The sequence below is a fragment of the Lolium rigidum genome, chromosome 1, assembly GCF_022539505.1.
Source record: "Lolium rigidum isolate FL_2022 chromosome 1, APGP_CSIRO_Lrig_0.1, whole genome shotgun sequence".
In the NCBI taxonomy this organism is placed as follows: Eukaryota; Viridiplantae; Streptophyta; class Magnoliopsida; order Poales; family Poaceae; genus Lolium; species Lolium rigidum.
The window spans coordinates 111,211,914-111,234,306 of NC_061508.1; the positions used below are offsets into that span (position 1 = coordinate 111,211,914).

Sequence of the window (22,393 nt, forward strand, 5' to 3'; positions counted from 1 at the left end):
AACAGGTTCAGTCAGTCAGCATAGGACATCTTGACATCTGTGGATAATATTTTGTTTAGTGAGAGAGTAAATCGTTCCAAAAAAGTGTTGGTCGCAAGAAACTTTATTTTCTTTATTATTAGGTGTATAGATAGGGTGCGCTCGGAACGTCGATTGGGCGCAGCTGCGCTTTCAAGTAATTGGATCTTTTTATTTATGAGTTTCACATTTTTTCTTGTTGGTTTTCGGGAGCAACCCACGGGCGGTTTTCCGTGTGTTTGCTTACCTTTGTTTTGTCCATCTTTACCTCATATTAATTTTGTTTTCATTTCGAGTATTAATTTTGCTTTCATTTATGTTTTCTCTCTTCTGAGACAAGAATTGAAGTTAACGTGGACAAACTATTTGACACATATGATCATTTTTTTCTGGTGTGCATGAACATTTTTGTACGGATAGTGCAAACTTGTTTTTTTAAAAACACAGTACAAATGCAGATGCTCACATACACGTGCATACACTCACCCTTATGAACGCACACACGCACACCCTACCTTATGAGCACCTCCGAAAGACTGAGCTGTCGAATTGGATCTTGAAAATGACGAAGACACCACATGCGCCTCGTTGTCGATGGGAACGTCGCCTCCCACTGAATGAATATTTCGCCTTTATAAGACACACAGATGTTAAACCTGGGGTTTGACTCTGGTGGGCTGGGGGTACAACTACCCTCCTAACCACCCAACCTCAGGTTGGTTCTCAGATAGTGCAAACTTGTTAAAATACATTTATACATACTATTATTTTATTATTTGGAACAATATTTAAAACTTCAGTGAAAAATGTGCGCCTCATATACATCAACAATTTCGTAGCGATGGGACATAGGAAAAATAATCACATACATTTTTTTTCTTTCAAACAAAACTATTCTCGTATGTCATGAAAAATGATGACATATGTAATGCAAAAAAAATTAAGAACAAATAATTAATTGGACAATATCATGTAGTTGAGAATTTGATATACCAAAAAATCTACATGACTACTAACAAATTGTTCATGTATCTCAAAGGAAATGGCCATGTATTACCATATGCAAATAAAATAATTAAACAAAACATTTAGAATGCTAATAAAAAAAATTTGGTCCTTTGGTCTCGGCCCAATATGCTCTAGGGGCACGCAGAGAGGAAAACTACAGGGAAATAGTCCTCATGCTATGTTTTTTGTGTGTCTATTCTCTTTGGCAAGAATTTGGATCCGATATTCATGAATCAAAACTCACTTTGTTTATAATGCAACATACATATACACGCAATTTTTATTCCGTTAAGACAAGCTTTGATCAATAATTACTCTATTTTATTGGTTGGGGTTTGTGTTTGGTTGTACAATGATATTCTCAAGGTGTTTAGATATGTATTTACAAAAATAAATCATGCTCTTTTCAAACGTCAGTGCTTATTTCTATAATAAAGGTATATTTAAGAAATTGCTAAAATAAGCACTAATACTTAAGCAAAACCCTATTTACTTTTCTAAGCATATAACGAGGTGATGGCCTCATAGGCATAGCTTTAAAAAACCGGACTGATTCGGTGGTTCGACTGGAAGATACTTGAACAAGCGGCATCATCGGTTTTTTAAAAGGCAACGATCCAAACAACAAAATAAACTGGGAAAAAAGATGTCGCAAGAGGAATCAAACTCGTGACCTCCAGCTAAGAAGAAATAGCACCAAATGACGCCAAATACCAATTGCACTCACTTTTTTGTGGTTACATATTACTATATATATGCTTAAAGTTTAATTAAAAATAGTGTTTTTTGTCGCTATCGAACCGGGGGAACCGGTGGTCTGACTAGTGAACCAGGTTTACTCGTTGCTCCAGTTTTTTAAACTATGTTTAGAGATTTTTTATTCTTCTTGTACTATATCAGAATGAACAGTTTTTGCTTTAAAAAATGGAAAAATTAGAATGAAAAATTTCGCCCCTTTGGACGTTGTCATCTTTTTCGCTTGGTTCCATCGCCGTCAATGGGGGCTGGGAGCTGCTGAGCCCGGAGCCTTGTCAGCCTCGCCGTAGCGCTCTTGTCAATCCTTTCCTTTGCCCCCTTCCCAGGAGGAGCCGTACAGCACTGGGTGGCGAAGGGTGCGAGGTCCGCGTCACCGCCACTACCGCCTCGACGGATCCCCCTTCTTCTCCACGCGCAGCCGCCCAGTCTATGTGCTGTGAGGCCCTTCCGTCCATCACCCACCAAATTAAGATTCTGCTGCCCATTAGCGTGCGTTGCGCCTTTCATTTCATGGCCACACATTGCGAATTTTATTTTTATTTTTATTTTTGCGAGCAAAGAGGAAATTAGTTGATTGTGATTTGTGAGTCCTAGAGCCTTGCTATTACGAATGACCTGCGGTAATTTTCAGCATAGTCCTTCTGGTGGCACTGACGATTTCCTGCACACCAGCATGCACTTCTGTGCTCATATAATTTAGCACGTTTGTTGTTGAGTAGTTGAGAGTTGAGGATAAGAACATGCCAGCTCATATGTTGTAGTAGTTTGATGTTGTTTGGGTGAGCATTTAGTCAAGATGCGGATGGCAATGGAACCTTGCTAGATTGGATTCTTCAAATGCTGTACTGCTCCGTAATTATTTGTCAATTGAAGCAACCGATATTGTACGGTTTAGTAGGTCAGAGACTCTACGTTTCCTAGGCATGTTTTAATTTTGATCTCGCCCTCACTCCCTGAATTGACATGAAGTATAATATTTCCTAGATAGGCTACATTCCTTAGCAAGTCGATTTGTCGCTGAATTGACAGGTATAATATTTCCTAGAAGCCTAGCCTTTCTTTTCAGCCCTTTTCAGGAAGAAATTGTGCTAAAGCTTGCGTGATATGATGGTGTCTTACTGAGGACTCCGTCTTTACGGTTTTTTAGCTGGAAAGTTCCTAATCCAGGTTGTTTAGTAAATATAGCTGATGGAGGGCGGTGATGGAAAGACTAGACACATTCTCTGTCAATGGAAATTTCAAGGTAGTAATCTCAGTATCATGAGCAGTAACTATATCGGGTTTAAGATTCGGTAAGTCCAGATACATTGTATCAAGTCCTTGCAGTTTAATTGGATATTCCTGACTGTCGGTAATTGAAATGGTTAGTGCTTTTCCGTGGTATACTATTTACGGTTAAATGGATTATGCTCATCATAGCAATATTACATCATATGTATCACCGGATCGATGTTGTTTTCATGTTACAGCGCGAGGCCATCCTCCGTGTCGGCAGATTGTGTTGTATAAAGTAAATCCATAGACGTGTAAGCTGTCCTTGCCGTCACTTCGGAACAGAAATTATATCATCAGCTTGTTTTCTTCTCATTTGATGACTAGGATTTGAGGTGTTTACCAGGTTATGCTGTTAGTAGTTCCCATTTGTTTCACATCTCATTGAAAAAAAAAACACAGTTTTGTTACAGGATGACTATATTGTTTGGTGGAACAGTACATGAAAATTACTGACAGTGACTACTGTTTCCCTATATCTTATCACTTGGTTATGTGTTGTACTGTCTTTGATATAGACTTACAACTGTAGGGGGACAAAACTCCCCGGTTGGTTGCGTGAAACCCATGACTAACTACATGTTCAAGGAAGATGATGTATGGGATGGTTGGTATGGTCCTATGTGTTTGTGGATCCTTCTCTCATAAGTGCTGATATTGATAAGATTAATACACATGTACGTATGGCAGAAGTGTACTGTTCAGTTAAATTCTTCTGTGCTGTGAGAACCTGGCAGAGCCGCAAAACCCAGCATTTTAAATAACAGTCTCAGCGAGCACAGACACTGAATGTTTTGGCGCAGACTACACCACTGGGACACACTGGCCATGCCTGATTTCCCTAAAATGCTACGTGTAGCGTATCCTGTGCTCAGATCATAATCTCGGTTCATACAAACATGTTACAAATGCAGCTTGCAATAGACATATGCAGGTAAGAGGGTTCCCCATGGTTTGGTCAGCTATATGCACTATTGGTGACGAAGTGGCTGATGGAATCGTTGCGTAAGGCAGCATACCTGTATGCCCCTGTGGGAAATGGAAGCAACAGCAGCCATACAGGCAAAAGGTAAGCTGTTCTTTTCAAATAAAATCGTACTTTTTAGAGTTATCTGCAATTGAATTGTTGTTGTGCTGAAAAAAATAATTGGTAGCTAGGACATCATGCTATTCTTGCATCTCAAAGAATTGAGCATTGCTCTATGTACTGAGTTGATTAATTTAGATACTATTAAGCCATGTAGTATTGAATTGCACAAATTTACAGGAATCAACTTAGTCTCAGATTTTTGACAGTATGACTGAATCTGAAAATCATGATGCTGCAGTACATATGCATGTTATTGCTTTTATTTTGTACAGGGACTTAAATGTTGCAAAGTTTTACTGTACCACAGATGGAGGCTCTTGCTTCCTGATCACATATTAACTAAATCACTGTCGCTATCGTTATATACAAAATTCATGAAAATGCTACACGCTGGGTTATAAATGTGCAAGCACTGCCACCCATTGCAGTTGCAAGGGAGCTGTCACAGCCATTTTGTCTGATGCTTGTCTGCAAGAGTTTAGTAGCTCACACAAGGCAATATAAGTTTGTTGGTAGGCTTCTAATCCAGGGATTGATCAACCAGTGTAAGTCTGCAGCAAGTAGCAGATGGGGAGGCAGCCGTGCTGTGACAAGCAGGGGGTGAAGCGGGGGCCGTGGACCGCGGAGGAGGACAATAAGCTTGTCAGCTTCATCCTGACACACGGTCGATGTTGCTGGCGAGCGGTGCCTAAGCTGGCGGGGCTGCTGCGCTGTGGCAAGAGCTGCCGGCTACGGTGGACTAACTATCTTCGCCCTGACTTAAAGCGTGGTCTTCTCACTGCTGATGAGGAGCAGCTAGTTGTCGACCTCCACGCAAAGCTCGGCAACAGGTACAACTGTGTTTATGTGCATATCATAATGCTACAATATTATAGCACAGGTCCATGCATGCTTACACGGCATTTCGCATGTCAACCCATCTGCTGCATTGCTATGGAAATTTATATGATTAACTGTAGAAGTATTGAAAAAATGCAGGATATACTTATAAAACAAAACTTTCTAGCATATTACATGCATATTGTACTCATAAATGTTTTGTGTGTATGTTTGTGACCACAGCTCAGTTTGATGCATGTGGGCGTCTTAGTTATTGCAAGACGCAGAGTAGCACATTTGTTGCTGTGATAGATTGCTTTCTATTTTTGTATTGTATATCAAAAAAGAAAAGCCGCGGCTGTACATATGTGTTCTGACTAGTTTGAGAGTAATCATAATATGCACAAAGCCTCTAGTATTAGTATTCCAACCAACTGAATTCCTACACAATGACCAAAAGTTGTAGAGTGTTGTGCACATGGTATCGTTATCCGTCCTCAGAACTCCATTCTCCTCCTTGGCTCGGCTCTCAGCATAAGACAATCTTAGACTACATAGTGGGGACTGGGGAGTAACATATGTAGTAACATCAACAACATGCAATCCAACTAAGCATTTTGATGACATGGCATGCAATTAATTGAGGAAAGAGAGGATAGTGGTAACTAGCTATGTTACCATCACATCACACATTTCAAGGGAAGATGAGTCTACAACTTATTAAATGTACCATTTTATGTTACTACATCTATGATACTAACCACTATGGAGGTTGTAACATAGAAGAGTAACATGTGCATGTTACTACCTAATGTTACTACCCACTATGACTAGTCTTATGTAGAATTAACATATTTGCTTTATTTCTTTTGAATTGAGAAAAAAATCTCTAAATTTATTTTCCTAATACAGTAACTCCGTTCGAAAATACATGGCGTCTTAGTAAGCGGGCCTCCAACTTTAACCTTGTAGGATGGTATTTTATATGAAAAATATTCTATTTATTATGTGAAAATAGTATAATCATATTTTTCATGAAAAATAGTTTAAAACTACCATAATTTTCTATTTTGTACTAAGATATTCATATGAAAAGTTAAGGACAAAATTACATGCTTTAGATCGTGTCAATATTCAAAGAACATGTATATTTACTAATAGAGGGAGTTGGACTGTTTATCCCCTTTGTTGTTTCCCTGCCTTTTGACATTCTTGAATTTTCAATTTTTTCCCTTAAATTAAGATCTCCGCTGTAATTATTGCACCTAAAATAGGTAAATATTGTGTTATGTAGCCTCCAGATGTAGGTATGTGAACTGAAGACCACTTTAAAAGTAATAAAACAAAAGTACCAACACCCATTACTTCATTAGGTCATTCTAAAGCTAGCCCTTTATGTCTATCTCCAATTTCACTTTGCAAAGAAAAGGAGGCTAAATTGTGAAAATGTTTGAAATAGGTGAACCATTAGATTACTAGCTTCCAGCAAGCTGCCAAAACCATTGAAAATAGCTGACAAGCGTAATTTTTCAGTGTTTTGTTGCTCTAAATTTTTTCGGTGTTTTGCCTGCAAGTCCACAAACAACTTGATACTACCATACCAGTTTAATTACCTCCTAATGTCTTGCATCCCTATGTGCAGATGGTCCAAGATTGCTGCCGAGTTACCCGGGAGAACAGACAACGAGATAAAAAATCACTGGAACACACACATCAAGAAGAAGCTCTTAAAGATGGGCATTGACCCAGCCACACACCAGCCTCTGGCAAACACCAAGGCGGCTAGCCCAATAGGGACTACATCGCGAACCACATCAGGCAAATCTAGCAACACAGGAAATTATCTGGATTACAAGGAGCCCTGCTGTGAAGGCGTGTCAATGCCCATGGATTCATCAGAACAGTCGAGCAGGAACACAAGCGGTGACAACCAGGATCCATTTGTGAAGTGGCTGTTAGAGGAAGAGCTGCCCGTCGATGAGCCATGGCTTAGTTTTGCGAGCAGCAAAGATGACGAGTTCGGCAGCATTACAGGGCAGTTACTGTGGGATGGAACGACAGATTGGTTGCTTGATTACCAAGACTGTGGCATCGGCGACTCAAGCTTGGTTGACCAAGATTTTGGCAGGGGTGACTAGAGTTTGATTGTCTGTCCAACGGTTCTCAGCTCATACGGATCAAAATGTTAGATTTAAGATAAATATAGATTACGAGTGACAAATAGGTGTAGAAGACTGCGAATAGGCAGCAAACTGCACCTGTCTAAGGGCCTTTTTGTTTGGACTTCTAGGTGCTTAGGTACTTTCCACAGAATAAAGCAGGGGAAACGAAACAAAGAGGCTCGTTGTGCGTTTGGGAGTTCTTAGCATAATACTACCTCTTTCGTGCTCAAATTCTGGAGATCTATCACTTTTCAAAAATTTCGCATAAGTTAACAGGGATTAACAATGTTACTGATAAGTGGAGCCCACATGTTGATGTAAGGATGACGTGGCACAAAACTTGATGAATTTGCTGATGTGGAGAGGGACCTGGTTAGCTAATTAAAAAATGTAAAAGTAAAAGAATAAAAAGTTAGACCGGCCATGGCCATGGTGAGTCCAAGGTGGCGGCCGACTGGAGTGGAGACTGCCTCGCGCCCATGGCGCAGCCCGTCCGTGGCGGCGGGCCTGCCGATGCGGGGAGCTCGATGGCCGGCAATGACCGTCCTCCCGTAACACATGTCCGGTCGGAGCGGGCAACTCGACGGCCGGTAGGACAGCCTCCTCCCTAGCGGTGTCTGGCCAGCGGCCCGTCCTCCCCTGTCGCAGGTCCGGCCGGACCGGGGAGCTTGGCGGTCTGCAGGAGCCTCTCCGCCTCTTAGCCTTTCGTGGCAGCAGCCATGCGGAGCATGGAGGTGAGCGACGGCACCTCCAGGTGGAGTGGGTTACCGAGTATGGGGATGTCGGTTGGATGGGGAGGCGGTCATCCCGCAGCGGCCACAGTTGGAGAGGCAGGGCGCACCGGCGTCAACATCATCGATGCCGAGACTTGGAGGACAGGGCGGCGAGCACGACGGGGTGCACGAGCACGACGGGGACGGGAGTGAGATTTTTTCCCTTTTTTAATATTTTTTCTTTTAGATATTCACATATTCCATTCTCAACTTAGGAAATTGCTGAGACTTTTGCCACGTCATCACTACATAAGGCTGCCAATTGAAGGTTAGTTTTATTTTAGTGCACATTGCAAAAAATCTGCTGTATAGTGGCAGATTTATGGATTTTTTTTGAAAAATAGTAATTTTCCGAATTTTGAGCTCAAAAGTGGTAATTTTATGCTAAGAAGTGGTGCGCTTGTCTTTCCCCAAGCATATCATTCTCCCGCATATCAGAAAAAACACGCTCCTCTATCCGAAGCGCTATGTTTATTTGCCCATTTCGTTCCACAAAATTACTCGTATTAGAGAACTGCTACCGCGGAGGCTCGAACCGGACTGGAGATTTGCATGCTCCCACCAGAACCAAACACAAAAGGAGAAAAAAGAAAAACGAGAGAAAAAAGAAGAGAGAAGTCCATATTATCCCCTAAACTTGTTCCTAAGTTCAGTTTACAACCTTTAATTTTGATTTGGTTCAACTTTCAACGTCAAACATTAAAAACCGTTCTGACCTACCCCTTACTTCAATTTAACCTGGTTTTTTCTGCCACGTCAACGTTCCTTCCGAATAAATTTTTCCAAAAAAGACGTATACATGTATTTCCGTACATCCCTCATACTTGTACATACATGCGTCAGAAAAGCTTTGAGAAACGATCGCGACCTAGGTCGCGAGAAAGGTGAGTATCAATCGGGCCGCCGCCTCCACCTGCTCAGAGCGCCGGCGGCTCCTGCCAAGGCTACCGTCCCCCTGCTCTGGCCGTCCCCCTGCGGGGATAGAGCATGAGTTTACTGTTAAACTTAGCGACAAAACATGTAGTTGCAGGTATTGGCAACTTTCTGGGCTCCCTTGTGCGCATGCTATAGCTTGCATATATTTTCATACAAGCTGCCTTGATGATTACATTGCCAAGTGCTACCATGTTGAGGAGTTCAGAAAAACATATGAGCATTGTCTTCAGCCGCTGGAGGGCATGCCTGCATGGCCAATTTCGAACAGGACCAGGCCTGTGGCTCCAGGGCACATTGCCATGCCTGGTAGGAAGAAGAAGTCGAGGACAAAGGAACCAGAAGAGAAGCCAGGGAGCAGCAGAGTGAGCAGAGCTGGAACTACCATTAGGTGTGGAAAATGTAAACAACAAGGCCATAATAGGAAATCTTGTGAGAGGAGGAACGGAGGTGTAGATCCAACTAAACAAATGGTAATCTCCCTTTGTTCTTTATTTTAGTTTAGTTTAATTTAGTTTCATGTAGTATGAAGCAAAACTAATGCTAGCAATCTCCACTTGCAGCCTTCACAGCAAAGTCATACAACCACACCATCTACACAACCACCGGCTACACAACCAAGGGTTGTACCATCCATGGTAATCACTCACAATGTTGTTATTTAATTATAGTTTTTTGTGGGCATTGTTATCTCAACTTGACCTTCTACCTGTAGCCTTCAAAGCAAAGCACAACAGCTAGTACAAAGAGTAAGGCGAGTACACAATCAGGGCCATCTAGTTCAAAGAGGCCATATAACAAGGGTAGCAAGAAAAATCATGGTTTGGTGCAAGGGTCGCAAGCAAGTTCAAGTGTTACTATAAATTTTTCATCCGGAAATGAAACTTCAAGAAACAATGGAACCCAGCACCAGGGAATTCTTGGCTAGTAATTCAGGCTCAATTGATCTTTAGTTGGCAATTATGCTTTTCTGTTGTGACTAGGAAATGTGCCCGTGCGTTGCGACGGGAGACCAAAATCTATAAACACAAAAATACTAAGAAGTAAAATCTTCCTTCAGCTTTTCCACCTCCTTGCTTGTCTAGCCATGCCGCTACTACAATTTAGACATGACTCAAGTCAAGTTTATTATTCTGAACTTTCCTGTCACCACCTAGAGGAGAAGCATCAATCGAAAAAAAAAACACTAAGAGCCGAGAAAACAATTAGTTAACCTAACCTAATCATGAAAATTCAAGATAGACCGGTGAAAATAAACATCTTTTCATCTAAATTTGAAACCAAGAAGACACGTTTTATCCTTGCATGAACTTTGTGTAGTGAGAAAAATATACGGAGGAGCTACCTGCAGAAAAAATTAGGAAAAAAAGATAAACATTGAATCAGTCCGGATCTCATCTCAATTCCGTGGTGAAAAAATATCCTGTAAGAAGAACTTAATTTGACAAACCAATCTATAATAAGATAGCTCTTCGTATCGGCAATGCAATTTATTTTGAATCCCATGTTTTTCCCTTTTTTTGTTACCATAAAAATTCATCCAGGCAAGGAAGTAAAGATTGCCATTTTCCTATGTTTTAAATTCATATTAGTTTAAAATACCACATTGAGTCGCTGTCAATTTTTTCACTGCTTTGTAATCGATTTGGTGACCATCTACTCATAGTTGCATACTATCTTGTCAGGCTACTAAGTCCAGCTGTTTGACGGAGCTACCACCAAAAAACCCCGATTCATCAAGAAAGCTAGAAGTACTAATCTAGAACATCACCGACCAACACTGTGCAAAGCTAGAAACGCATTACAAACAGATAGAACTATACACTTCTGACATCAGTTCACCAATCAAACCACACATGTAAGCCACAAGAAGGCACTCACAGGTCTACAGAGCGCCGGTCAATCTCTGACAGCGGGAGTCGGGCGGCCGATCGGCCACCAGGATCACTATCAGACGACAAGAATCGGGCGGCAAGATCGACCGCCTGTCGAGACCACAGGGCAGCGGCGGCTCGAAACAGACCTATGCGTATTTTCTTCAGCAACAAACATGGCTTGTTACCTCTAAAAAATCTTCAGCAAGATCGGCTGGACGCAGTCCATTAACTAAATGACCAAAGCGTGCACCCATCTTACAGCCTGGTCAACGCATGCCAGCGATCGTGTTTTCTTAGCCCGTCATCATGCCAGCGACTACGACAACAGCAACCACAGAGCCATTGGGCGATCTCAGTCGGCGCTCGAATCAGTAACCACATCAACTACAAGGGGATAAAAACATGACGAACTCCATGTCAGCGTTGCCGAGGTGGTGATCGAGGACGCCAGGCAACGGCCTTGGCGTCACGGCACTCCGTCGGCAGACGCCAAAATCCAGGCCGCGCCGGGTCTCCTGCTCTAGCCTACGGTGAAGCGCCACCAGGCTACTCGTTGAACGTGAAGTACTTCTAGGTCCCCTGATCGAAGTCGTGTATGCCGCCGTTGTCCCTGCGATTGTTGCAGAAGATCAGTCACGAAGTCGGCACGCTTCTCCCTGCTAGACGTCTCATCCTCGACGTGTGCTGTACAGGCAATGGAAAACAATCCCAAGTGAGCTCTGTCTCACGCGCCATGCCAGCGCACCCGGCCCGGACGCGACATCATCACCAACTCAGAGACTAAAGCGATCGACGGGGCGACGTCCCTGATTCCCGTCGAGAGGAGGAGCAGAGAGGCGGCTCCTGGCACACCATCGGAGCGTTCTCGTCACCCACCCAATACTTCTCTCGTCGACTTTCCGCTAGGCCGCCGTTGTGGTCACCGTGGTTCTACTTGATATCTCTCATTGAATCGCTGCCTCGCGATCCCGATTGTAAACTTTGGATCGATTTAACTTGTCGTAGCTGACATATATATGGACTCTCAGAAGGCACGAGGAGAAGGGACTCTATGTCTCTATCCCGTCTGGAATCTTAGTTTGGATCGGTCACGAGGTTGCTCAGCATCGTCCACGAACCAACGATCGATGGCCTCGCCAGGAGCCCAGGACCTACGAAAAACACGCAGGACTCTATCTTGTCTAAGGGCATGTACATTGGTTTAGACAGATGCTGTCTGTAATACTGCTCCATGTCATCTATAGACAATGATACAGACAGTGTATACAATAGTCTGTCTGTAAGTTATCTATTTTTAGTCATAGCTATATGTGAGTATAAGTTATAGACACCCTTCATACAACAAAGAAAATGAGTGTCCTGTAGCTGTGTCTCAGAAGCTTACTGATCAGGCTGTCAGAATCTTACGGTGACATCTCTCCTTCTCTCTCCTCATTCTCTTTCCTCCACATCACCAAAATCACCTATAACTACCTCTTACAGATAGCTGAGTCATCACCATTGTACATGCCCTAACGTTGGAAACTTAGTTTGGATCGGTTAAGATGTTCCTCAGCATCGCCCACGACAAGCCAACGATCGATGGCCTCGCCAGGACGTACGAAAATCAGGGATGATGGACCAAACGGACCGAAACCACGGAAACGCTAGCTCCTTTATTATTAGGTATAGATATGCCAGACGTTGGTTTGTCGAACAAGATATCTCGTTGAACTATATTTGAAATCTGAGCGTGTTATGTGTGAACCTTACAGATCTTGTGTCAGCAATTTTATTTTCGTTCTAATATACTGCTGTTTTAATACCTCCATTTATGTATGACAAACGAATTTTTTTTGTAATTATCACCATCGTTCCTAGCCAACAGAAGATTCATGGAAGTAAAAAAGGTTCTAAACTGAACATTCGTCCTGAGTGGTTGCTGGTACGTGGTAGTCTCTTCATGCTGATGCATCGTATTTGCAAGAGAAAAGAGACATGGAGGGCGGATCCAGGTGAGATCACCATGCAGCTTGAGGGCGGACGCCAGAGCCCCGTGCGTCTGGCCGACGGAGGCACTCACCCGTGATCGATGTATGAAGGGGAACCTCAGAATACATGTACGGCCTAATCTTGTTGTGTTAATTATACCGAACGATATGTTGCATACGAAAAAAGGCTGACGTGGAAACAAAAACCGGTTCACAGCCAGTCTAAATGGTATAAAGGGTAGTTCCAAACGGTTTTCAAAGCTTGAGGTTGAAAGTTGAACCAAATCAAAATTAAGGGTTGTAAACTGAACTTTAGGACAATTTTAGGGGGTAATATGGACTTCTCACAAAAAAGAAAAACTTGCTTGTGGCGTGCTGAGAGGCAAAACGCGAGCGACCCGCCTAGGGTTCCGCCGCTACCACTCGTTCCACCGCCACCGCCGGAGAGTATCCCCCACCCCTGCCGCCCTCCCCCCATCCTTCTCCTCCGCCGCCATCGCCGTGGCACACCGGCCCTGTCCTGTCGCCGGACTTCTCCGCCCCCACCCGCAGATCGAAGTCCCCGCCGCCAGAGCTTGTCCTCGACCGCCACCCGTCAGGTGAGCTCCTCTTGCTTTTTTTTTCTTGGCATACGTTGTGGCGTATTTTCCATACCATGCACACTGCCCGTACTACCGGAAAGAATACCGGTGAGTCGTGACATGTTTTTGCAGCATTGTGGCGTATTTTCCGTACCATACACACTGCCCGTGCTACCGGAAAGAATACGGGAAAACTGCGACCCTTTTGTGCAAATCTCCGGAAACCCCACCCCCTCCCTCCCTCGCGTTCCACCCTAGCACGCGACCTGAGTGCCGATGCGGCGGTGCTAGGGTTTGCGCCGCCCTCCTATCCGCACCCTCTCCGGCGCCCGCCTCCCTAAATTACCGCCGCTGCCGCCTGATCCACAGCCCCCCCGGCCCCAATTCCCCCCTACCCCCCACCTAAGCCCTCCGCGCGAGATTCTTCTCCAGCAGCGGCGACGACGGGCGGGAGACCTCGTCATCCGACGCGATTTTCTCCTCCTCTACCTACCCTCGGCACCCGCGTCGACGGATCCCGGAAGCTCGCTCCTCCTTCACGCCTCCTCTGCAACCCCTCGCGGACAGGGGCCGGAGGTCTCCCTTGCCTTCCTTCCAAGGTATGGCCTCTTTCTTTTTCCGTTCCCCCCCCCCCCTTTACAAGAAGATGATGGATAAGATTGATGCTTGTAGACCAATGGGTGTTTCATGTATGGAATATTTACGTTTTTGTGCATATTGTTTGTTGGACATGCTTGTATGGATCGCCACCAGACATTGAGGCATAAGCTGTTCTTTCTTTCATTCAGTTGATAGGAGCATCTGCACTTGAGTAGGTAACCTGGCACTAAACCGCTTGAGAAAATGCATCTTCTCTGGAGTTTTGTGTGGATCAAATCTATTGCTTTACTACGGTATTAGGTGGATTTGGAACAGCTTCTAGTAGACCATCAATGGTCAAAATAGCTCTGAGCTAACTCAGATCCTATAGGCAGCTTAATCTCACTGCCCCCCTCATCGTATCCCATCTCACCCTCCTAGTGGAAATTCGTTTTTCTTTTCCTGTCTCTGTGATTTTGATTTTCAACGAATGAGCCCGTGGTAAAATGCTTTTACCTCTATTCTATAAATCTAAAACCGGTGTTGTGAACTTGTGATGGAGAGAGGCAGGAGCTAGGGCTAGCTCGTTCACACCCCCTCCTTTCTGGCTACCGTAAGCCCTCTTCGCTCCTTGCTGTTTGCCAACCTCTATGCTCCGCACCGCTCGCTCACGCTGGGAGTTCGGGTTTACCCGCAAATTTCGGTCGGGTATTTCAAATTTCGGGTTTCTGAAACTAACACCGGATTTTTGTGTGTAAAAAGAGAAACCCGAGGGGCGTGTGGTCGACGCCGTGCTGGTGGGTGGCCAGCGGAAGCATGCGTGTGGGCGTGTGGCGGCTGTGAGCTGGGGACGAGGGAGTTGAGGTCGCGATGCAAGTGCACAGCAGAGGCAGTACTAGGTTACCTTGGGAGATTTGGATTTGGCCGGGCTGTGTTCGGGAGATGGGGGGACTTTTCTTACTTTGCCTTTTATTAATTTCGGGCCTATCGGGCAATTCGGGTACCGGTACATGTAACCCGAATTTGGCTAATAAAATTCAGGTTCTACAAGTGCTACCCGATATTGTGTTCGGGTTTTTCGGGTTCGGGCTATATGGGTTCAGGTACGGGTTTTCCGGGTTCGGGTTTCGGATTTTATGCCCATCGTGACCGCTCGCCATGTAGGCTACCCTCACGCCTTCTTATTTCTTGTTCTGCCCGGCTCAGGTTCTTCCTTCGCTTGAGCTTGAGCAGTTCTTTTCTTTTCTTTGAGAAACCATTGTTTCTTTCTCTGAATGATATGTATATGTGCAGTAGCAACTACAAATTTGTTGGTTCTCTGGATGATACAAATATGGAGCAACAACTACAAGATGTGACATATGATGTGCGATGAACAGTGAACAGTTTATTGACCTTATAAGAGAACCTATGTTTGTTCCAAGTATGATATTTGCTAGTGCTTCTTCCATAGCAAAGATGGGGCTGACACTTTCAAGGGATCCGATTGCATTGTCTTTCTTTTTAAGTGTCAGTTATCACTGTAAAATTTGGAAGCCGGCAAACATTTAGGAATGTGATATTCCAGGACATTTTGGACTTCACATCTTCAACTACAGGCAATAAGGTCATATCAATAAGCTGTTCCAAACATGCAGTTACAATTACCCTAGCTATCCGGGGCTTATGTGGACAGCTTACTTATGGACAAGCTGGAGCCGTTTCAAATCCTGTATGGTGGTCTTAAATTGCATGTTAACTAATTGTCTTTGTAAATGTAGGTAATTCGTTGACCACTTGTAATTGAGAAAACCCTTTCATTTGTCATATTATCATCCATATGTGACGAATTTGTTGAGTTACGGGGCTTCCGTGAAGGAAAGAACCCGTTCATGGAAGCATTATGGATATGTTGTTATTATCTGGCACCCATCCTTTGCATGTATATACAGTTTGATGCCTTCTTTAACTCCTCACAACTTATATGTTAGATTTAGAAGGTATCTGCATTTAGGTACGAGCATAGCTGCACTTTCTGTCCCGTGTATGTTAAGTTTGCAATGGTGTCATTATATATCTTTTCTTTTCAGGTTATTTAGAAGAAAAGAGAAAAATCATACATGGATATCATGCAGACAAGTGACTCTTCACATCATGGAATTGTAGAGAACAGCCCTTATAAAATTCCCTATGATAGACATGTGGAAGGTGGCCAACTTGGTGCTTCCTGGTATTTTAGTAGAAAAGAGATAGAGGAGAATTCCCTTTCAAGGAGAGATGGTATTGATTTGAAGAAGGAGTCGTACCTTCGCAAGTCATACTGCACTTTCCTTCAGGATTTCGGGATGAGGCTTAAAGTGTAAGAATATATTGAACCATGAATATTTTATTGTTACATCTTCCTGGTAAATATAACAGCTGTTTTAGCAGTATTATTTGATTATTGACTGTTCTTTTCTAGTGTCTGTAGACAACTGGAAGTTATCTGATAGCTTAATTTCTTTGCAGTTAACTATATCTGAAATAATGTATGATTGATGTCATCCTCATTCTATTATCCAAATTCTAGGAAAGTCTGGTGCACACCTAAAGCATAAATGATTATATTCTGTTGATAACAGTTCTCCTACTATGTGCATGAGTATGGTCTGTACCTTTACAGACAGAATATGAGAGCCTTTTTTAGTTGGAGGCAAAACCCCTCCACAGTTTGTCAAACACCATTAAGGCAAGCTTGACCAAATTAGGCAAGCGTCTAAACCATGCTTAGACACTCTAAGGCTGCGAATCCAACAGGCCTCTAGTGGAAATATTTTAATGGGAGGAATACCTAAAGTCCTAAACAAACACTGTGAAGACCTCTGTAAGAATTAAAGATGTTAGGTATGCAAAAGTTATTCGGAAGAAGATTACATAGGTTCTAAACGAACATAGAGTGACTTTACATGATAGGTTGCTAAGCATGCTGACTACTCGAGCGCCAGTTTAATCATTTCCCGATCTGGATCCACCTGTCTGGTTTTTCCTGGCATTTACTTGATTACATGAGCTAATTATTCTTTTTATCATGCGATATCTATATACTGTATTAGATATTTTAAGATTTTCTGGTTGACTTGTCCAGTGTTTCTTCTGCTTAAGCATTTGTGAAATTGTTAGCATTATATTCTTTCAATCTGTATTTTATTCATTGTTGTTAATTATACTCAATATAACTTGTTAGTTTTGCTAACTTGTTTTCTGTGGCAACATTTAGAGATGGTTTAATAATCTGATGGTAAAGCTCTCAATTATCAAGCCATGGGTTTTTTCTGCTCAGCTGTGAACCCAGTGGAATTTATGTTTTTTTTCTTCATGAGCACATAGCATTTTCAGGGTTAAGTTTTGAACATATTGGCCCTTAGTACAGTGTTCTGTTCATTGATTTGTTACTTTAGGGGCCACTGATTCTTATTCAATATCCAACTCTGTATAGTATTTATTTATAGGTCTTATCTGTCCTTAAAGTATGTGTACAGTGAATGTTTATGAATCAGTGATGATCACTGTGTGTTACTGCATCAACTGTGCTCTCTTGGCATGGTTGATAGTCCTATATAATAGTTTTTCCTTCTTATTGATGAATGAATTTATAATGTAGGCCCCAAGTAACAATTGCTACAGCTATAGTATTCTGCCATCGTTTTTTCCTTCGCCAATCTCATGCCAAGAATGATAGACAGGTATGCCTTACTGAAATTTGTACGGGCTTGTACATGTTTGTTGTCAGACAACATATTTTTGGTTTATCCGTCCTATGTATAGTAGGCAGTACATACTAACTGGTGCTCAATCATTAAAGCTTTGCCACCCATATGTGAAAGACATGGAAAATGGTTTGCTGTCACCTGTAGACCATGTTTTATTTGATTCCCTGATTCGGTAAATTGTATCCTTGCAGAAGAGACATGAAGGATAACAGTGTTTTCTTAGACTGCATACATAGAGCATGCTGCTTGCAATATGTTATTTCTTAGCGGTAGCATTTTTCTTATTATCAACTGCTCTTTGCTTGTTAATGTAAGTTCATTATAATCTGCAGATAGTAGCCACAGTTTGCATGTTCTTGGCGGGTAAAGTTGAAGAAACACCCAGACCCCTGAAGGATGTTGTACTCATCTCTTATGAGATCATCCACAAAAAAGATCCTGCTGCGATTGCTCGAATTAAGCAGAAGGTGAGATATTTTAGGTGAATATTCTCTTTGATACTCCCTACCTAGTAGCCTTAGCTATCTGTGTTTCTAGACACTTTAAAGCTGTAAAATTTTGTGTATAGCTGGTAAATTTTATTCCCTGAGCATTCTTACCAAAATGGTAGCTGAGGATATTTGTGCTGTGTGTAGGAAGTGTATGAGCAACAGAAGGAACTTCTGTTGATTGGGGAGCGCCTTGTGCTTGTAACACTTGGTTTTGACATGAATGTGCACCACCCTTACAAGCCCTTGGTTGAAGCTATTAAAAAATTCAAGGTTGCTCAAAATGCACTTGCTCAAGTTGCCTGGAATTTTGTTAACGATGGGTATGCTAAAATTATACTTATCCTTATAAAAATAGTAAATCCCCATTATACGTATTTACTATACCTTAAAAGGGGTCTACAGGCTACGCACTTCGCTTTGCCTGCAATTTAAGCCCCATCATATTGCGGCTGGCGCAATCTTCCTTGCTGCAAAGTTCCTCAAAGTCAAGCTTCCAGCAGATGGCGAGAAGGTCTGGTGGCAAGAGTTTGATGTAACCCCGCGGCAGTTGGAAGGTTGGTCTCTAGATACAAAGTCAGTAGTGCGTATTTGCACTATTGTATTTTCTTTTATCACAAGGATAGTAGTATACACGCTTTGACAAGTAGCAGCAGTTGTTGCCATGCTTTAGCTGTCTAGGAGTCCTTGAGAATTTGCTGGCCAACATTTCATTATCTTTGTTCAAAATTGATAGCGGAACTAGGCTGGTGTTAGGTCAAAGACATGGGGGTGTTGCGTGATGTGCACAAGGTAATCTTTTCGGTATTGGGTAGTTGAAGAAAATTTGCTTCGTAGCATAAAAGAGGTACAGTTTGGAAATTGCCATCTAATTGGGAATGACATGTGGGGCCTGGGACCACCTGTGGATGCAACGAGCTGTATTTTTTAGCTTGCTGATTTTCTAGTGGTACTGTGCAGTATTGTCTGTTATTATATTTGTTTGCATAGAACTGATGCTCCTTTTACTCCCATTTTCTGCCACGGTTACTGTTGAAGTTTTGATGTTCTTTCTTGCGAAATAACATACATACAAAGGGCCCATTTTTATACCTTTTTGTGATAATTCTTTTCAGAGGTTAGCAACCAAATGTTGGAGCTCTACGAGCAGAACCGTGTTGGGCCACCACCATCACAAGGGAATGAAACCGAAGGGAGCTCTGCAAGTGTGCGTGCTCCTGTGAAAGAGGAGCCTCTTGCCAATGAATCTCATCAAGCGCCTAGACAGTCGAGCATACCAGGCCATCATGGATATGACCACCCTCACCCTGAAAAGCAAAACTCAAACCAGCGAGTACCCAAGATCGAAGCAAGGGATAGCTCTGCTAATAGCAATGAAGGTACCAATATGTCATCGTCAATGATGGATGCGATGAAAAAAATAGATAAGGATAAGGTGAAAGCAGCGCTGGAGAAACGGAGGAAATCAAAAGGTGATGCTGGTAGAAAGGTTGATGTCATGGATGATGATGACCTAATTGAGAGGGAACTGGAGCATGGTGTAGAATTGGCTGCCGAGGATGAGAAAAAACCCGACAGAAGGCAGAGCTGGCCCCATCCTGCGCACCGCGAGGATCACCAGAACACGACTCGCAAGGTGGAGAACACCGAAGAGGGCGAGCTGTCCATGGACAGCCACGAATACCGTTCTCCTGACCCCGACAACCGGAAGAGGAAGGATGCGCACGAGCACAGGGGTTACGACCGTGGCGGCGATAGAGATGTCAAGAGGCTGAGGTCATGAGATCAAGTATTCATTGTCGTTGCCCCGGTGAGAGCGATCGGCAGTGACAAACTGACAACTGGTGTTTTGAGCGCCATTGCGTGGAACCTGGTATTTTCCTTCGCTGGAGCACTAAGATGCTTGTTTGCCTATGTTGAAATTTGAACCTTATGTACTTTAATCTGAAAAAAATGGTTTCCCCCCAGAGGAGTGTGTACATTGTTGAGGCGATAAATGTTATGGGACATTGATCAGCAGTTTCGTGCTGGGAAATGATATGAATTAGCCTGCACCCGAATGCTGTATAAACTAACTAGATTTGCCCATGGTCCCATCGGGGTCACGTGACTTGAAATACATGGATTCGAAGAAAATTTGGATTGGATATTTATGCAACTGTTTCGGTTTTGATGTTCTGTTTAGGGTATGTAGCATGCGCATTCCATAGAAGGCATTCAGTTAGTGTCCATTGGTACTTGCAGTCATCGTCGGTTCCTTAGAATAGGAAGCAAGTGACAAGCTGATGATTTTTTTTTCTCGTTATACGGAAACAAGACTGCAGCCTGGGATATATGGGCTGCCATCTTTTTTCCCAACGCTCCTACGGAGTAGTTTCAAACAGTACAGAAGGCTGTGCCCTGACCTATCCCTGAAAAGTGCCCCAAATGGTTGCCGTGTACGTCGATCGTTTCCCAAATTACAACACGCGAGAAAAGGGAGACAACAAACGCGATTGAGTCACTCGGGAGCTCTCTGCGCTGAACAGCGGATTCCCGGGAACGCTGCATCGCTCGTTCGCGGGATCGTCGCTCGGCCGGAAATTTAGGAATTTGAAAGGTCGGCATTTCGGGAGTGGCACCCACTAATTTCGTTTTAAATAAAGGTTGGCCCTCTACATCGATTGATGTACTATGTAGCTTTTTATTATTAATTTTTACATAGCTGGCATTATAGGTTGTACATGATCCATATATGTGTCCACCATCTAAAGAGAAACGAAAACAGGAAGTGACTCTGAGATGGCTGTATAATTCTCGAGCGGCCATCTTTAGATGACTGCATGTTGGCTACAGGTGAGACCACCTACGAATCCAGTGAATAGCCAAGGGAATGACTGGCATAAAAAAGTAGATTTTGCATTGTTAAAAATATGGTTGTTCAATTCCTTGTATTCCATCTTGCTCATAATAAAGCAATGCATCAACTTGGATCTGCGTTTTATCTTTCTTGCCAACTCTCGCTAACCAATTTCTAAATAAATTTGTAATATTAGCGGGTGAAGTAATATTGAAGGCCATATGCGCCACACCATCTTGGCAAAAGGGCAAGAGATGAACAGACGGTGTATTGTTTCATCTGTATCAGGGAAACAACACTTTTTTACTACCTTGCTAGTTTTTTTTTCCTGCTAACTTATCTTTCGTGAGTAGAACTTTGCGATTGCAAGAAACACAGAAAAAATCTTATCTTTGGTGGCACTTTCATTTTCCGCAAGTACTTACGAAGAAATCTAGTAAGATCATTCATATGATCTACCTACAATAGTCTGAATGTACAAGAACCCGATGTCGCTATCTTCCAAATAAAGACATCCGGTTGTAAGATTAGGTGAACATCCATCAGGAGCGTAACCAAATGGAGCCCCCTCTCTTCTCTATTCCCTATCGAAGTACGTCTGAAACCTACTTAAGAAATAACATTAGCAACCAAAACTTGTTTTCGTTGTACTATGTTATATAGTGAATGATATTGAAGTGATAAAGGATTATTCCCCAGCCAAGTATCTTCCTAGAACCCAGTTTTCTCACCATTCCTAACAATAAGGATCATTGGAGATGGGTCATCATCGACCACTGTTTGGAACTTAAGAACAAGCCATCGGGAACAGTTCCTAAACATGCAGATTTTTTTATCGGGAACAGTTCCTAAACATGCGAAATTTTGTATCTAATTTTTTTGAGAATTGAAAATACATGTTTTGAAGCTGCACAATACAACGGGTGTACGACCACCTTTGCAGTAATACCGTCATAGACACTCCTAATTTAAGTCGTTATTACTACATCACTAGTAGGGAAATGCTTATAGGTGGAGCTTAGTTCTGTGGCGCACCAGCAGAAATGCGCCATAGAAAGATTTTTTGTGGCGCACGAGAAACAATGCGCCACAAAAATAAACTATTTTTGTGGCGCACTACTGAGCCGTGCGCCATAGAATTATGTGGGGCCCACATCCTGCCACCACCAATTATTAGTGTAGGTATTTTTGTGGCGCACATGGCGTGCTGCGCCACAGAAATAAGTGTTTCTGTGGCGCACTGGCTCTGGTGCGCCACAGAAGTAGTTGATTCTGTGGCGCACTTGTGCTGGTGTGCCACAGAAATAGCGCCTTCTATATCCAACCGTACCCCCTCCCCCCCGCCCGTACTTCCTCCTCCACCCCTCTTCCTCTCCCTACCGCCGCGCGCCGCCGCCTTCCATGGTGAGCGTCGCCGTCGCCGCCTCCTTCCTCCGCGAGGGCCACATGCCACCAGCAGCACAAGCCGCTGCGGCGTGGAGGAGGAGGGGCGGCCGCCGC

The 22,393-nt window shown here is 43.2% G+C and overlaps 3 protein-coding genes across 5 annotated transcripts; all 3 read left to right on the forward strand.

The window, feature by feature from the left end:
- The first annotated feature begins 2,052 nt into the window (after positions 1-2,052).
- Positions 2,053-7,310, forward strand: LOC124652639 (MYB-like transcription factor ODO1). Of its 3 annotated transcripts, none has more exons than XM_047191854.1 (3): positions 2,053-2,218; positions 3,979-4,974; positions 6,606-7,310. In XM_047191854.1, exons 2-3 carry the CDS (start codon positions 4,712-4,714, stop codon positions 7,099-7,101), a joined length of 759 nt encoding a protein of 252 aa, XP_047047810.1. In that variant the 5' UTR covers positions 2,053-2,218; positions 3,979-4,711; the 3' UTR covers positions 7,102-7,310. The 3 variants fall into 3 exon arrangements, with proteins under 3 accessions (XP_047047810.1, XP_047047740.1, XP_047047672.1); XM_047191784.1 differs by lacking the exon at positions 2,053-2,218 and having other exon boundaries at positions 2,249-4,123; positions 4,689-4,974; XM_047191716.1 differs by lacking the exon at positions 2,053-2,218 and having other exon boundaries at positions 2,249-4,123; positions 4,702-4,974.
- A 238-nt stretch (positions 7,311-7,548) lies between these two features.
- Positions 7,549-9,759, forward strand: LOC124650098. Its single transcript, XM_047189665.1, has 5 exons — positions 7,549-7,676; positions 7,774-7,859; positions 8,970-9,304; positions 9,395-9,469; positions 9,547-9,759. The coding sequence occupies exons 1-5, from the start codon at positions 7,549-7,551 to the stop codon at positions 9,757-9,759; spliced, it is 837 nt and encodes a 278-aa protein (XP_047045621.1).
- A 3,771-nt stretch (positions 9,760-13,530) lies between these two features.
- LOC124652874 (cyclin-T1-3-like) lies at positions 13,531-20,200 on the forward strand. The gene is made up of 7 exons (XM_047191956.1): positions 13,531-13,858; positions 15,908-16,176; positions 17,458-17,539; positions 17,899-18,033; positions 18,202-18,377; positions 18,460-18,611; positions 19,170-20,200. The coding sequence occupies exons 2-7, from the start codon at positions 15,938-15,940 to the stop codon at positions 19,835-19,837; spliced, it is 1,452 nt and encodes a 483-aa protein (XP_047047912.1). The 5' UTR covers positions 13,531-13,858; positions 15,908-15,937; the 3' UTR covers positions 19,838-20,200.
- The last annotated feature ends 2,193 nt before the right edge of the window (positions 20,201-22,393 follow it).